Below are 17,412 nucleotides of genomic sequence, written 5' to 3'. Positions count from 1 at the left end.
GCCTCCGCACCTCCCCTCGGACTCCCCTCCTTCCTCCGGGCCCAGCCGGGCCCTCGGCCGCCCATGGGGAAACTTAATGCTGCTTTTTAAGCACCTTTTGTGATCTAAGGGACTGACCCCCCCAGGTGTCCAGCTCCCTTGGTGGAATTCCTCTTTTGTTTCCACTTCTCCGCGTTCTCCGGTTTTCCTCCCGTCTGATTTATCTGCGAGGTCTGGGGCTTCTGCCCGGGAGAGAGAGGGAGGGGGTGGGGAGAAGGGATAAATAGGTGCTGCTGCCCCAGAAGGTTTAGACGTCGCGAGAGAGTCGCCATAGCCGGGGCCAGCTCTTGCGACCCCATTGGGGGAATCTGATCCCAGGAAACCGGGAGCTCGCAGGGGGAGGAGACGCTTCCAGATCATTGTGTGCACCTAGGGGGAGGCGGACGACCTCTCGACGGCCCACGCCGCTGCCGCTGCCGCTGCCGCTGCCGCTACCGCTGCCGCCTCGTCCTGCCGGCGGCATGGTCGCAGGCAGCCCCGGAGCGAGGCCGCGGCCGCGGGCCGGGCTACTGGCCCTGGCTGCGCTCTGCCTGCTCCGGCTGCGGGGCGCGCGGGCGGCAGCCTGCGAGCCCGTCCGCATCCCCTTGTGCAAGTCCCTGCCCTGGAACATGACCAAGATGCCCAACCACCTGCACCACAGCACCCAGGCCAACGCCATCCTGGCCGTCGAGCAGTTTGAAGGGCTGCTGGGCACCCACTGCAGCCCCGACCTGCTCTTCTTTCTCTGCGCCATGTACGCTCCCATTTGCACCATTGACTTCCAGCACGAGCCCATCAAGCCCTGCAAGTCGGTGTGCGAGCGCGCCCGGCAGGGTTGCGAGCCCATCCTCATCAAGTACCGCCACGCGTGGCCCGAGAGCCTGGCCTGCGAGGAGCTGCCCGTCTACGACCGCGGCGTGTGCATCTCTCCCGAGGCCATCGTCACGGCCGACGGAGCTGGTAAGTCCTGCCCGGCCCACCTCGCGGCGCCCCGGCTGCTGCGCTCCTTGGGGTGCTGGCTGCACCCCTTCCCTGCCTTGCGTGTCTCTTCTGATCACTCCCCTCGCAAGCACCATTCTCTTATTTCGCTCACTGTATTCCCCATGTAAACGGTCGCCCTTTCTGCCGGTCTCTGGTCGGTCTTTCTGAAACACCCCATTCATTCCACTCACCTCGCGTTTGCCCTCAATAGCGCCCCTTCCCTCCCCTGCACCTCCCACCCCTGAGCTCCGCGAGGGGATCCTGTGTCCCAACTTCTTCGTTTGTTTATAAGCACTGAGCTTTCCCGCCCTGTCCCATGAATTCTGAGCTGTCAGGTTTCCTCCGTCCCTTTTAGTGGGTGTTAGCCTGCTGGTTCAGATTTTGCGGAGAAAACAGAACATTAAAGCCCCGTTTTCATCTAATCGCTAAAAATGTCAAGATCAGTTTAGTAGCCTTACTCCAACCCACAGATGTTAGTGGTATGTGTTTGCTCACAGTCCAATCGGAGCAATGACCTTCCGCTCACATTTCCTCCTCCATTCAAGGAGATCGATTGTTCCTTCATTCCGGACGGACGGGAGCAGCTGAGACATTGCTTTGCGCTGTTAATTAGTTTCTGCCACTTGCTCCCGCCAGCCGCAGAGCGGGTAGGGAAATGGCTCGGCTCTTTTCCACATACCTTCAAGTCATTTTATAGATGGCATCTGGACGAGAGGAGTTTTATTTAAGACTTGTTATCAGGCGCTGGTGTCATGTTATTTTTATTCTCGCCCCTTTGCCCCTTCCACAACAGCAATCCATCTTCATTCCACTCTACCCCTCCGCAAGCCACTGGCTTTCTTTCTCGGACTCCTTCTCAGTGACTGCCTCAGCCACCCATTCATTTCAGTCCTTCTCGACCATAAAACCTTATTGCAGTTCTACATTGAATGGAATCAACCAGAAGTTGCTTTCTCACTAGTGTTTGGTCTAATTATGACATTCAAAACACTCCCAACCCCACTAATCTTAATTCACCACGGTCCATTTAATTCTAATTCAGTAGCATCCTTTCCAGGAACCCAAAGTTCACAGTCTACCCTTCATATACTTTAAAAATAAACCCAGCCCTTTATAAGCAAGTCCCTTTCATGTCCTTCCCGGATTGACTTCCACAATGTGTCTACTTATTTACCATCACTGCTCACTTCTCTGGCATCCATTCTTTCTCTCTGCCCCGCAACCTGCTCAAGTAAGCTCGTGGGCTTACTCCATTTCTAGGTAAAAGCTCATGGTTCTCAGCAGATTGGTGTGGGAAAATGAGGGGTCCTTCTCCAAATACTTTCTGTACACACCAGCTTACATAGGCTACAGCAGCAGTTCTCAACCTGTGGGTCACGACCCCTTGGGGGCCGAACGACCCTTTCACAGGGGTAACCCGATTCATAACAGTAGCAAAATTATAGTTATGAAGTAGCAACAAAAATAATTTTAGGGTTGGGGGGTCACCACCACATAGGAACTGTATGACAGGGTCTCGGCAGTAGGAAGGTTGAGAACCGCTGGTCTAAAGTGAGAAGAGGAGTGAGTGGGAGGTACTTGGGCAAATCATTAGAAAACCAAAGCGGAACAGAAAACCTTCAGTGACGGCTCGATGGGCACCTCACTCAATGACGACCAGTTGGATCTATCTATTTCTGTGAGTTTAATAAAAAACTAAGAGCCGGCTGTGTAAATCATTAGGAGTGCATGATTAGTCTGTGTGCTCAAAGAGCACTCTTGGATCACTTCTCACCGAAGCCCTTTGCTCAGCTGACTTGGGAAGAGCTCAGAGCAGTTGCTTCTCAGGTCTGTCAGGCCTTCAGAAGAGGCTGACTGCTAATACTCCTCTCAGGCAGAGCCAGCAGTAGGCGGCAATGGTTCACCAGGAAACAATCCACTCTATAAAGGAGAAGATTCTCTCCAAACCCCCTCCCTGAGACACGAATCCCAAAGGAGTGCATTGGCAAGTTTAATGGCTCTCAAGCTTCACGATAATCAATATTGAGAGGAAGCAGTTTTATGAAGTGCTCATCACTGAGGACCAAACCCAGGAGCCCTCATGGCACAAGTTACAGGTTGGGCTGCAACTGTGAGGTCCGTGGTTGGAACTCACTAGCACTCAGTGAGAGAACGACGAGTCTGCTTCCATAAAGAAGCCATTCTACTGTGTCCTGTAGGGTCACTCTGGGTCAGAATCATCCTGATGGCAGTGGGTTTGGTGAACCAAGCCCTCTGTCTTTCCATAGAGCACAACTTCTTAAAACTGTTACGTGCTTTCAACAACATTCTTGCTAGAAAATTAAGGAGCAGGTGGCAACTGGATTCAAATTTTATTGATGACCCCTCCCTTCTTGTTTGGCATAACCTGTGGCATAACCTGGGACCATGGTGGCAAGGGGGATTAAAGGAAAAGCAGGGTGCAGATTTTTGACTGAAGGGGCCCCCAGGCTTTCAAGGTTAGCTTGATGAAAATTACCCTGATTATCCTAGGTCAAATTGTCCATCACCTGGAGTTACTTAGGAACTACCACAGCTAACTAGCCTCACCTACGATGCAATGTCTTGTGTGGTCCAGTGGGATGTGATCGCTCGCAAAGGAAGTGTTTCTTTACTTCTTTTTGTTCCTTCCTTCTTCCCTTTCCTCCAGGTAGAAATGGAGTCCCGATGTTTTATGACTATGATCTATCCCACACAGATTCAGAATGAGGTCTCCTTGAATAGATGCCACAGCCTTTCACATTCCTTCAATGTCAAGAGGAGATTTCAGATTCCATGAAACTGTTTCACCATAGTACTTTAAGACTTCTCAAATGAGCTGAGGACATTTTAAGAAGCAAAGTTCTATTGCAATGAATCATTGCTTCAAATTGCTTATAACTTTCAAAATACTTAAGGCACACATACTTTTATAGAGCAAAGGACATAACCTGGCCATTACTCATGAATTCACATCATATTCATCTCACATATATTTACTATAGGGTTGTTGCTCCATTCAAATGCTTTAAGGTAAATTATCTGAGCATACAAGTCCATTTAGTCATTTAGCCAGTTAAGTAATTTAGCCAAATCCTTAGCATGGTGAGTAAGTAGATTAGGCTTGAAGTCAGACTAACCAGGGTTTAATCTGACTCTGGGCTAGCTCTTATAATAGGAAAATTGTATAACCTTTCTGGTTCAAAGGCGACTTATCTGTAAATGGGGACAATACTACCACCTATATCTCGAGGGCATGGTAGAAATTAAATTGAACGACATAGGTAAGTGATGAAATGTAATACCTGGTACACAGCAGCTCATAACAAATGATTGTTGCTTCTTCTGGTTTTTGTTGGTTGGTTTTTATAAAACTATTACGCTTATTGGTATAGTCAGTTGAGTGACATTCCTTTTCTTTTTCTTTTTTTAGTGGTTGTGTTGGATGCAGACACAGCCAGCATTTTAATCATTTCACCTCTGGGCAACGAGGCGCACACTGGAAAAGCACATCTAATTCATCGGAATATATAAAGTTTATCATTTCATTTCACACAAATAGACCTCAGACTCAAGAATGAAATATCTTGGAAACCACAGGGGTGGGGAGTAGGGGGACAATAAGGCTCATCTATGCCTGTTAATAGTTTATCTCAGAAGTCAAGCATTTAAGAAAATCTATGGTATGGTATTTACCAGCTATTTATACAACCCCCCGGCTTGCCATGCCAAGGGTTTATAATCGCTCCTCAGTCAGGGCTGGTTTCGTGGTGGTGTTAACTTGTCACCCCAGCTCCTGCTCAAGCGATTTCTCCAGGCCTTGGCCCGACGGGCAGGCCCGCGCCAACTTTCACATGCATGCACTGCTGTTTAATCACTCCTCTCCCCTCTGAGGAACAGGCAGTCTTTTCTTTAGCCCTCGTCTGCAAATATTTGAGAGGCCAAATACCAAGAAAGAAGAATTATTTAGTGTGATAGGCGGAGGAAAAATGGAAGGGAAGGAGAAATGGAAATTTTATATTAAGACTAGAGAAAAAACATGATTTGAAGGATCTTTATGTAAAAAGACTCTGGATGGTACAGGAAGCATATTTTAGAGTGCTATGAGACTTAATTTTATTAGTGGCTAACTTGATTATCAGCAGCAATGGAATCTTAGGAACAGAAACCATTTGGTTCTTATGCCATCCTCGACCCTTCTTTTAATCATTCATTTAAACTTTGTTCCTAGCGGACTTTCAAATATTGTTGCTATAAATAGAAAGATGGAGTTAGCTATTTTAGACTTACTATTGCCTGTCTAGAAAGGAAGACCAAGGACCCACCCTATTTAGGAAGTACCATCAAGTGAATTCTGACTAGAACAAGCCTTTATCGGCTCTCTGAGACTGCACATCTTTCTGTTAGCAGATAGCTTTATCTTTCTCCCACAGAGTGGCTGGTGGACTTGAACTGCCAACCTGGCTGTTAGCAGCCCCATACCTAGTCCACAGTGCCACCAGGGTTCCTTATATATACATACAGCTTCAATAAGAAAGATATGAGTGGGTCATAAAGGTCATGAAAGAACTAGTTCTTTTAATGAAATGTTTTCAGGAACTTTAAAAATCCCCCTCATCTTTCTTCCATTGGAAGGAAACGACATTATTAGTGGTTTTCCAGAGAAGCAGCAGTGAGAGGATTGATTGAGGAATTGGCTCGCTCACACAATCGTGTTGTTTGGCAGAAACCAGCGGCAGTTCACCTCTCAGTTTTTGTGTTTAACTTTTGTGTTTACTCAAGCCTTTTGTGAAGGGCTGATGGTCTGAGACCCACCCATCTTAACAAGGCTAATCCATATGTAAGTCAGCTGATCTAGACAAAATAGATCTTGTCTCCAATCTTAGTAACACATAAATTAGCATTTAATTAGGTAACTAATAGTATAACCCAGCCAAGTTGCCATATATAATTAACCATCAAAATTGGAATTTAAGATTTGCTCTTAATTTTGTAGCTCAAGGAAGTCATTTGACACTGACTGGAAATTGTGAAGAAAAAAATTCATGTAAACTAAATATTCATGTGAATTGCAAAGTAGCATATGGAAATTGTGAAGAAAAGACAGATTATTCATGTATATTATAAATATTTATGTAAATGGCAAATATGTTGGAGATATGTCTAACAATAACATAAGCAGTAGAGGATATATGGTCATCCTTAGTGTGGAGATCATTAACAACAACAGAATTATAACCAATAGCACTCACCATTGCTGGGTGCTACTTCCATGTATTTTATGCATGTTAGCTCATGTAATTCTCATAATAGCTTCATGGTAAACTCAATGCTATCTGGTTGATTCACACTCATATTGAACTTATATAGGACATCTGGAACTGTAAATCTTTGCAGGAGCAGATAAAGCCTCAACTTTCTCTCACAGAGTGGCTGGTGGTGTTTGAACCACTGACCTTGTGGTTAGCAGTCCAACACTTATCCAACAGCCACCAGAGCTCCTAAGTACATAGAAGGCACTATTAGATGGTACCACCTACAGGGCTCCTTGTTGTAAAATGGTGTTTTGCAAAAAAAAAAAATTTTTAATAGAAGCATAGAGAGACAACAGCTTCTCTAAATGGTAAGTAAAAGAACTCAAATCCAAGCCTGCTCTTTACTATATTTCCTCTACTACTAAGAAAAGAGGTGTTTCCTAACTTTGCAGAAAATTTTGATCTTTTGCCCACTGCATTGTATTTAAAGGGACAACATATTTATTATTGTATTTTGAGAGCCTATTTGTATTAGACTTAAAAGACTAGAAGGTGGCCCTGGCACGTGATTCCAGGAGAAAAGAGAATATTACTTCATTGTACTTTTGAAATACAGTGAACCCTCGTTTATCGCGGTGAATCGGTTCTAGACCCTACCGTGATAAATGAAATTCCACGAAGTAGGATTCCTTATTTGTAAATCAAATATTTTCGTAGTTAGAGCATAGAGGACATGAAAAGACACCCTTTAGTCACCATTACACTCGTATTACCCAATTTATTAAACGAAAAATGGAAAATACAGTAAAACATTTTGGACGTTACAATTATCATTTATTATTTATTATATTATTTATGGCATCAAGCGTGTACAGTATGAGCCAATCAGTGGCAGTAATGACAGAGCATGCGCTGTTACGCACAAACCGCGATAGAGTGAAGCCGCGGAAGTCGAAGCACGAAGTGGCGAGGGTTCACTGTACCATGCAAACTTCAGAATCCTCTCAATCTTAGCATGTCCCAGAATGATCTCTCTATTTCCTCAGCTGCCTACCCTTGTTCTTTCTCTGGTAGTTTCTATATTGGGGAGAGAGCCCACCCACCCTTCTTGCCCAGGCCATGGGGATTAGCTCTGATTCCAAACTGTTCCTTATTCCCCACGTCCAATCGTTGTTGGGTCGATTCTGACTGCTAGTGATCCTATAAGACAGAGTCCACCTGTCCCATCTGATTTCCCAAGTTGTCATCTTGGAGGGGAAGAGGTCTCATCTTTCCCCTGAAGAGTGATGGGTGGGTTCAAGTTGTTGACCTTTGGGCAGCCTGCTGAGCTTTAACCCCAGTGCCACCACCGCCGCTTGGACACTCTGGGATTTTGCTGTCGCACACAGTTCCATTCATTAGAGGTTGCTTCCTCAGCTGTGGCCACAGAAGACCTTAATCATATCATTTCCTGTTCATGGAATCCTGAGAAGGATAAATGGCTATTCTTAATTTTTGCCATGTCTATGAATTGTACTGGGTGGTTGGTTTCCTTTCTGTTGACGAAGTCTTTAGTTTGCAGTTAGTAAAGGGCATGAGACTACTTTCGGCATGTCTTCTGCAGGTATTAATGTATGCTAGTGTTATGATTCAGTTATTTCTGGAAGAAGTGTTTGGCTCTGCTGGATATAAAGTCAAAGGTGTTTAGTGAGTGGCTAATATTTGCAGGAGTCTTATTGTGATTTCAAATTTCATGACACATGAAAACTTAAGTAGATACTTACTAAACCCTAATATTCCATGTATGGATGATAGATTGACGAAGACTATCACTTTTTACTTCCATAAAGGACTTGATCTTATCTTTTTTTGACCAACCAGGGATAGAGTGCCAGTCTCAGGGGCAGAAAAGAATGTGTTCTTTTCAGACACCTGGGCTCTTACCCAAATCAAACTTGTGATTGAATTAGAGTTTCATATGTGAATGCTTCAAATAATATAATAATAGATATGTTGTGGTTCTCTCTGTTCTGTCACCCCTTTTCAGATTTTCCTATGGATTCAAGTAACGGCAACTGTCGAGGGGCAAACAGTGGTGAGTGTGTGTATAAGGTTAGCTTCCTGATTTCTGTTCTGGAGTAAGTTAGGCTTTGATGTGACGTAGATTCCCCAAGTCTTATCTGAGGACATTTGTAACCTACATTTTAAGGTAAGCTTTAAGAATGATTATTTGTATTTTTATTTTTCAAAAATTTAACTTTATCTAAATGACCTTTTTCCCTCTCAGTATACAATTCTAGGAACTTGAAAATCTGACTATATTTGTAGAACCATCATCACCATAATCAGATATATATAATCCCATCACTATTTTTCTCCTTTTCAGCCTATTTTCCGAGAAGTTTACAATTCCATTTTCCTTCCTTTATTCGTAATGCTCTAGGACCCTGGTATCATTTTTCTGTCTGAAGAATGACTTGTAGCATTTCTTTTAGAAGTCCTGTTGGAGCAGATTCTCTGCTTTCCTCACCTGAGTGTTTCTATTTTGCCTTTCTTTCTAAAAGATACTTTTCCTGGATATAGAATACTGAGTTGGCAATTCTTTCAGCATTTTAAAATGTTGCTGCATGTACTTCTGGCCTCCGTGGTTCTTAATGGGACATTCCCATTAAATTCCCATTCTCATTCAAATCGTTGTTCTCCCGTACATAGCTGTATTTATTTTCTCTGGTTGCTTTTACAGTTTGTTTGTTTTTTTCATTTTCAGCAGTTAAATTGTGTTGTGTCTGGGGTTTAATTTCTCTGGGTTTAATATGTTAGGGTTAGCTGTGCTTCTTGAGTCTATAATTTTTTATCGCTTGACAAATTTTGGAAGCTTCCTGGCATGTTTTTTCACATATTTATTTTTGTATCACACTCTTTGTCTTGTACTTCTGTGACTATGATGTATCAATAGTAGATATTTTTGTATAGTTCCACATGTCCCAGGGGCGTGTTCAATTTTCTTTTTCAATAATTCTGGTCCCCTTGCTATTTTTATTAAATCTTGTGCTTCAGGCTATCTTCAAGTTCATGGACTCCTTTACTCTATTGTTTTGGGTCCCCCCCCCCCGCCACAGTTTTATTGACAATTTACATGTCATAAATTCAATAGTTCAGTCATTCAATCATATCACAGGGAATTATACAATCATACCACATCAGTTTTAGAGCATTCCCCTTCCCCCATGGTTAAATCACCTTTAAGATGATTTATGCAATCACAATCCCTTCTAGTGCTACCTTCCCCCTCCCATCTTCATTAGTTTCTCCTGAAGTCCCCCCCCCCCCCATTATCTTCCAACTGCAACCCTGTGTTTCCTATCTTCCCTTTATCCGTTATCATAATTATGCATCCAGTCCTCTTGGGCTTCACAGCTGGGAGACTGTGGGAAACTAACCCTGAGGGAAATATGACAAGGACACTATTCCCAAACAGCTTACTCCCGAGGGAGTCAGGAAAGCTGGTATTCCACAGCAGGAAAGCTTCTACTTTGGTAAATTAGGGGTAAAGTGCAAGTCCATGATCCTGTTTTAAATATCATTCCCACAAATTCTCCCATAACAGCTCTGCTGCCTTAAAGTGAGCACATGGTTGATTCTCTCTCCCTATAGAAGCGGACGTTACCCTTCTGCGCTCTCTTCCCGCCGTGACACCCAAGTCCTCTTGTACTTTCCCCCAATGCAGGTATTATGTTTCCTCACGTGTGAGCTCAAGGACCTTAATGTAGATACCACCACCTTGTGCCGCATGTAACTACTAAATCTGCCTGTCTTAAGGCTACCTCTAAATGTCCCAAGATAGTAAAGCCTCTCTCTCCCTTCTCCCAGTTGCACGTGGTCCATCGAGAGGAGTGAGGTGAGCATGCTTCCCTAGAATGTGTCTGACTGCTTGATTTCATCCCTCTCCTCTCTTTCTTATCTTCTGTGACTTTACTCGAATCTTTATATATGATCGCCATACATTTGAGACTCCTGGCCCTTTGGTTGTTGGAGGCTGGTTTCCTAGGACAGAAGACTTGATAAAAAAACAATCACGCTAAGGCGGTAAGGGAAAAACATAATAGTATACAGACAAAAATACTAATAATGTTTAAGAAGGAAAACACCCCCAACAATAATAAAAAAGCCAGGGATGAAATTTCTGTCATGGAACCAGTAAGAGATACTTGCACTGAGATCAAATTCAGGTCATGTCTACAGGGTGGTTACCTGGCCAAGTGTGGTGTTCAATCCAGCATCACCAAGATTACAGTGGTCTTTGCCTGATAGAAAGGCTCATCGAGACTCTTGCCTGTGGCTCAAGAGGATCTACCAGTGGTTCAGTCTGGCCCGACATTCTGCAGATGGGTTTTGGGCTCCCACTGTCCCCCATAGTCCTTTGCAAATTGGCTGTTCATAATTTTTGCTCTGATGTTTTTACTCCTCACCATGTTGAAGTTTTGTAATTGTCATCTTTGGATCACACAAGCTGGTGTGCTTCTTCCATGTGGACTTAGTTGACTCCTCACTTCGATAGCTGCTTGTTTGAATACAAGGCTTTCAAACCCCAGACGCTATTCTGATTGATAGTTGGAAACCATTTGCTTTCTTCACCACACTTTGCTGTAGCACCCTTATCTTCAGCGATCATTTCATGCAAGTCAGTATCAAGCAGGGCCATGATGTAAGAACTGGTTGTTCTTCAACTGGGGCTAGGATTTAGTGAGGGCCCCAAACATTCCTGGATCTATGCCTTTATGTAATTTATTTGTTTATATTAATTAATTTGCTGTAATTTGGAAGCCAATACATGTGTGATATCGACCCATAGTTCAATCATGTCAAACCTAATCGCACAATTTCTTGCATACTCATACATGCTTTCAAAAACATACTTTTGCTTCCTGGACTTCTTGACATCATCTCCCTCTTGTCTCCCCCTTGTCTCCCCCACCCTCTGTAGTCCCCCTTCCCCCAACATCCCTAGGTTTCATTTCCTGAAAAATAATAAAACAAAGAACAGAGTTTCAAGAGGGTGAGCCCAATGGCGACATACCTCTGATGTACACTCTCATGTAAACAAGCATAAACAGAATGTAACAGAATGGCCATCATTCGTTGCTGGGACATCTCAAGACAGCGTGCTGGGTGCTGATGCACCAAGACCTTGTTTGTCCCCCAACCGACAGTGCCCTGCTCTTGTGCAGCAGTCTTCTCCGGCCTCAGATGCCACATGTTTTCCAGCGTAAGTCCTCAGGTTACAAGGTGTCTGGGGGAGAGTCCATCCAGTTCCCCCAGTGGAGTTCCTATTTGGGGTCTCACCCATACAGTCTCCGGAGCATGATGTGTACCCCGAAGATCAGGATTCAGTGTTCCAGTATGTTATTGTTTTTATTTTGCTCTTCAGCCTAGCCAGTGAGTTAAAAATAATTTCTTTTCAGATGCTATATATTTTTTTCCATTATAAAATTTCCATTTCGTTCTTCTTTACATATTCTTCTTTTTTCCCTGGAGACTGTATTTTTCCATTCATTTCAAAATCTTTTTCTTGTAGTATTTTGATAATAGCTCCTTAAAGTCATTGTTAAATCATTTTAACATCTTTGTCACCTTTTTTTCCCTATACAAGTTGAAAAATTCTTGGTTCTTCATATCTTGAGTAATTTTGCAGTAATCTCCCTGGTAGACTTTTGGATAGTATGAATATGTGAATTTAAATATTATAAGGTTTTGAGTCCTATTGAAAATCCTGTGGAGAATGTTGACATTTTTGTTTGAGCAGGAATCTGCCCAGGAAGATTTAAGCTGCAGTTTCTGACCAGCCTTCTGTGGTTTGTTATTTTAATATCAATTCCATTTCCAAAGCCTTTGCAGTACCTTACAGATCTACACATATGTGCACCCCCAGGGGCCAATATAAGACCAGGGCATGATCTATTCTATGGTCTGAATCATGTCCAGCTCAGGGGTGCTCCCAGCAGTGCCTAAAGGAATAGGGGGTTCATTTCTCAAGCTCCCCTCTCTCTGTAACCACCTTGGTACTTTCAGTTCCCTTGGACTCTGTTTCTTGGATCTTTGGCCCAGGGGCTGGTGCTTTATTTACCCCATTCTCCTTTCACTCCTGTAATTGCTTGTGGGTGTGAGTCCAAGTGGAAGGAGAGCATAGAGGGAGGAGAAAGCTATCAGCATCGCCCCGACTCTCTTGGCTCATAAGTCCTTCCATCCAAAAGAAATGATTCCCTACCTTTGAAGTGCAGGTTCTTGGGAGCCTTACTTGCTGCCCCGATTGCTGCTGGCATTCCCATTGGATTGCTTGAGGCCCGAAATAGAAGACACTGTCAGGAGATTCTTTGGGATGTTTTGAGTCAGGAATACTCAGTGTGTGTGGATGCCTCCTTCCAGGTTACAGGCTGGGCTGAGTCCCAACTGGGGATCCTTGAGGAAAATGGTGGTATCGGTTGAAGGTATTAGCCTCCCCCAATATGCCTGCTATTTTTGAGGCTATAAGAAGCTCACTCATTCATTCAGTAGAAGAGACAGGGTGGTCTCTGTTTATTTCATCTTAGTATAAATAAACTTTTAAATGCATTCATGCAGAAAGGTACATAGTCATAAGTATACAGCTGAGTATGTTTTGAAATTAATCAGTTTCGTGTGAGTATCATACAGGTCAAAAGATATAACATAATCAGTCATCCAGGGGCCTCCCTGTGTCTCTTTCGAATCACTGCTACTAATCTTTTCCTTCAGGATAAAATACTGGCGGGGATTTTCATAGCCATCGGTTAATTTTGTCTGATTTGAACTTGATGCAAGCAGAATATGATAGTGTTGTATAGGCATGTGTGTGTTTTTCTTTTCTTTTTGCTCTTCATTATGCTGTGGATAGCAGGGTTCCACTGTTCTTGCTTCATCTTCTCCCATCACATGAACAGACTACAGTTATTCATTCTTTATTCTTTGTTCCCAGTTTTTGACACTGAGCTAATGCTGTGTTTGCGTTTATAAGAATGTTGTAGGTACAATTATTTTCGCTATGGTTCTATTTTAAGTAATTTGCACCAATTTGGACCAGTACGTTTTGCTTTTTCAAGGTGTTTTATATGTGGGAACTGAATATTTATAGTTCGGTAAAATCATTTGAGACATTGGTTTTGATTACGGTGGGACTGTTTTCACAGTTGATTTCCTCTGAATCTTATCAAGTAATACGTTTTTGACTCGCAGCAATGTCTACCAAAGATACCCCAACAAAACTTTATCGCAAAGACTTAAGTGAATTAAAATGATTTATTTAGAATTATTTTGTGATCTCCTTGGTTGACAATGCTTGACATTGCTCTTCAGTGTCTCAAGTCCGTTAGAAATCACCGGTGTTCAGCAATAGTGCTTTCTTAAGGGCCACTCCTACTTTTAGGTTTTGTTTAAGTAAACCAGAAGTTCAGCTTCTTAATAGTGCAACTAGGAATCAAAATGTTTGATCAAATGCATGCATTTGCTGCCAGTTTGTGCAGAAACAATGTCAGCATATTCTAACCTTTCAATGTGGGAAAGAGAAAACACATTGCAAGCAATATATAAAAATAATCCAGTGTATAAAACTACCCAGAATGAATGCAGTGTTCTTTGGTTCAGAGTTTACTGTTCCTCTTTAATAAATATTTTCCTGGTGTAAAGGTACTGATGAAAACAAACAAACAAACAAAGCTCACATTGCTTGTGAGAAAACACACTAACATATTCATACGTTCCAAAAGGAAATACAGGATTTATTCATTCTCAAAATTTTGTACTTTGGGATAATGTACCAGCTGAGGTTGATCGTAACAAAACAGGAACTGAGGATTCACAGAAAACCATTGTAGCCCACATAGCCCCCTTTCAAACATGTTAAGTTATTTCTCTCTGGAATGTGGAAAATAAGTTCTACCACTCCAGCTAATTTATCCCTGATCGCAAAGTGCACTTATGCTAATACGGAGCAGAGAGCTCAACAACTTTGGTTTTTGGACATAATTATTCTGAGACACTTACAATTTATGACTGCATTTTGCTGTTGCATATCCACTATCATAATAAGTAGATCCTTTCTGGTTTCGTCACCATGGAATATGGAGAAAACCAATTTTATCAAGTCACTTAATCTTGTCCAATCTGCACTGAATATTAAAGAATGTATTCACACAGATCAATGAAAGGTGTTTCATGGGAAATTCCAAAAAATCAACTTCCCCACTTTTCTTTTGTGATGGTGACAGAATGATGAGCTCGGCACCTTTGCAAATGCTCTTTCTCCACGAAGGGGCTGTCCTTGTAGACTGACACTCATGAACTGCGTGGCCATGACCAAGAGCGCTCTTCTCTTTCCGAACATCCAGTCAGCTTGTATTGACCTCTGAGCTCTCTTGTGCTGCACCTCCAAATTAGGGAAGTCTTCAGCGTATCCTCTCCCAGAGTGTCCTCTGATCTCTCCCTGGCCCTACCTCAAAGGCCCTCCGGCGAAATCCTCCTGGTGCCTAAGTGGCAACTGCTGAGTAATTGGAGATTGCTGTCTGCATGTGGTTGCCAGGCCTGGCCCAGCCACCCCGCCTTTTGACTGGGATGCCCATTCCTTAGCTTAAAGGGCCCTGGAGGTGCAGTAGGCTAAATGTTGGACAGCTGACCACAAGATTGGGGGTTCGTGCACCCTGCCTTCTCTGTGGGAGAAAGACGAGACTGTTTAAGATTTACACTGCTGGAATCTCTAAGGAGCAGTCCTCCTCTGTTCTTGAAGCTTGCTGTGCGTCAGAGTCTAGTCACTGGCGATGGGTATCCCTCACGTGGGGAGTACAGACTTAATTATCTTTCCTTTTCCAGTTCCTTTGGGCCCCCTACTAATTTGGGGAATGAATTTCGGTTTCCCCTTGGTGCAAAGGTTTACTGTTTGAAGAAGTTGAATTAACTTGGGTCATCTTCTCTGGAAGAAATTTCAATGGATTAAAAAATAGCACTTTTATCATCATAGAGTAGCTACACCTATAGTGTTTTCTTTGCAGCAGTTGACAATTTTGACTAATTGCCCTTCTTAATCATTCTTATTTGTGCAATATACACATTGTTGTAGTCTTCTCCTGCTGTGTTCCAGCTGTGGACACAAGGCTCTGGACCTAGTTTCTGCTCCTTCTCATGAAGAGTTACAGCCTGAGAAACCCAAAGGTGCAGTTCTACTATGTCCTTTCGGGCCCTGTGATTTAGAATGCACCTGATGGCGGTGAGATCTTTGGTAGGCACCACAGTTCTTAAGTGACAAGAAGCTGGGGAAGATTGCCCGTCTTTGCTCATTCAGTGTCTTAGAATGATAGATTATATACCTGAGTGAATCTTGAGTATATTTGAATGTAGCACTTATGGGGCATGATATGCTAGGTACTGTGATGAGTAAGCATGTGTCATATATATGACCTCATTGAATTCTCCAGTATCTCTATAGCAAGATACCACATATACGGTACCCAAAGACGCATTAAAAGGAAAGGAGGAGCCCCTGACTTAATCCAGCTACGTTCACCAGTAATAACCACCCTTCCAACCGTGGTGCTTCTCTGGTGTCTGCTGCAGTATGATAGCTCTTACTTCATCTGCACGATTAGCTTGGTTCTGCAAAAGATGCATTAAAAAGTTTCATCATTTACTTTAGGAAATTAGGGTGCTGGAGTTTTATTGAGTGTTGTTTGTTTTTTATGCCCCATGAATAATAAGGTTGTCTAAATTTTTAATAGGTGTATCCACAGGATGACTCATTGTTTGGGCAAGAGAAAAGATGGTTTTAGAGGGTGAGGTTCAATGCATATTTCATTTTTGCTCGGTGTTTTTAGGAGTGTGGTGTAACTGATCTTCTGGAAGACCAAATGATTTGCCCAGCCTCCATGTAAGAGCTCTCAGAACAATTCTATAGAGGCACCTGAGAAAGTGAATGATGTTTGACTTGAATGTGCCATCCAGCCTCCTCTAAAGTCCCTATCAGCATTGCCCAACGCAAATCTCTGTAAGGTTAAGGTCAGGTGTGCCTTCAACCTCCAACCATCCTTCCCAGGCACTGTCTGCTGCTCAGCTGGGTCAATAATTCATTGCAATGGCCACATAGAACTCATAGACAACACTCAGGATTACAGAGTTTATTAAGAGGCTACGATCTTCAGAATATAGTTATTCAGAGGACAGCCTCTTAATCTTTTTCTGGCCTTTGACCTCTCAGCCACATGACCCATTGGTAAGGTGACCAGACGTCCCACTTTTGGTGGGACAGTCCCAATTTTTGGCGTTTTAAAAAAGTCCCGATTTTTGGAAAGAATGCACGACAAGCTAGGGAACGGTCTATTTGGTCCATATAGATCAAATTTTTAATCAAGAACCCCACCCACCCACCCCCGGTCAGTGGTGTCCTGCTTTAAATCTGGTCACCTTGCCCATCGGCTCTTGCCTGCTCATGCAATGTTACACAGCTCTTTCAGGGCTGTTAATAAATGGCTGCAGTCCATGTCCCTCCACAATGAGCCTCAGCTAGAAAGTACTCGGCTTAGATTTGTGGATCTGCAAACCTAGCTCCCCCAATAAAGTGCCTGAAGGCATCCTACTCCACAAGCCAGTCTCTTGCTAAGGCACTTAGCTTTATTTGCACTGTGGGCTGGTAAGTCCACTGCTCTGTTGAATGCTCTGGTTCTTGATTGTGCTGCTGCTGCTCCTCCTTTGGGGTCAACCCTATCTCTTGGATGAGGAGGTTCAATGTACAGAGATATTGAGGTCCAAAAGGCACACTCCACTCCTGGCTCTTGCTGGGAGTGAGATCATGCTTCAGCCAGCAGAAGGGCAATCACAGTTAATATTATTAACAATCACTCATAGCTGAGTGCCATCAGTGTCTCCCCTTGCCTTCTTTTACCCAGACCTAGCAAGAAACTCATTTGATGGGAGTAACAAAGACTATGGCTAGAAGAGTCACACTAAATAATTCACTGCACTGTAGCACCTATCCCTCTTGTCATTTTGATGACTAATGATAAAGTAGATGCACCACTAGTGCTTTGACTTTTGCTCTTCTCTAAACTGAGAATCCATTTTACTCCAGCCATTCGTTTTCATGGCACATGGAAGACTTTAGTATGTAGCAGTAGTAACAGTTCTG

The 17,412-nt window shown here is 43.3% G+C and overlaps 1 protein-coding gene across 2 annotated transcripts in view; it reads left to right on the top strand.

The window, feature by feature from the left end:
* The first annotated feature begins 500 nt into the window (after window positions 1–500).
* Window positions 501–17,412, top strand: part of FRZB (frizzled related protein) — a 28,813-nt gene continuing 11,901 nt past the window's right edge. The window contains exons 1-2 of one of the 2 annotated variants that reach the window (XM_004701472.2): window positions 501–978; window positions 8,278–8,325. In XM_004701472.2, coding sequence (XP_004701529.1) covers window positions 501–978; window positions 8,278–8,325 — 526 coding nt within the window. The remainder of the gene's footprint in view (window positions 979–8,277; window positions 8,326–17,412) is intronic. The other variant, XM_045295993.1, reaches the window with a different exon arrangement.

The sequence above is a fragment of the Echinops telfairi genome, unplaced genomic scaffold (assembly GCF_000313985.2).
Source record: "Echinops telfairi isolate 266 unplaced genomic scaffold, ASM31398v2 ScPeMD7_3;HRSCAF=10, whole genome shotgun sequence".
Taxonomy (NCBI): domain Eukaryota; kingdom Metazoa; phylum Chordata; class Mammalia; order Afrosoricida; family Tenrecidae; genus Echinops; species Echinops telfairi.
Note: the sequence above shows the minus strand (reverse complement) of the source record. Positions and strands in the feature narration are given on the sequence as shown.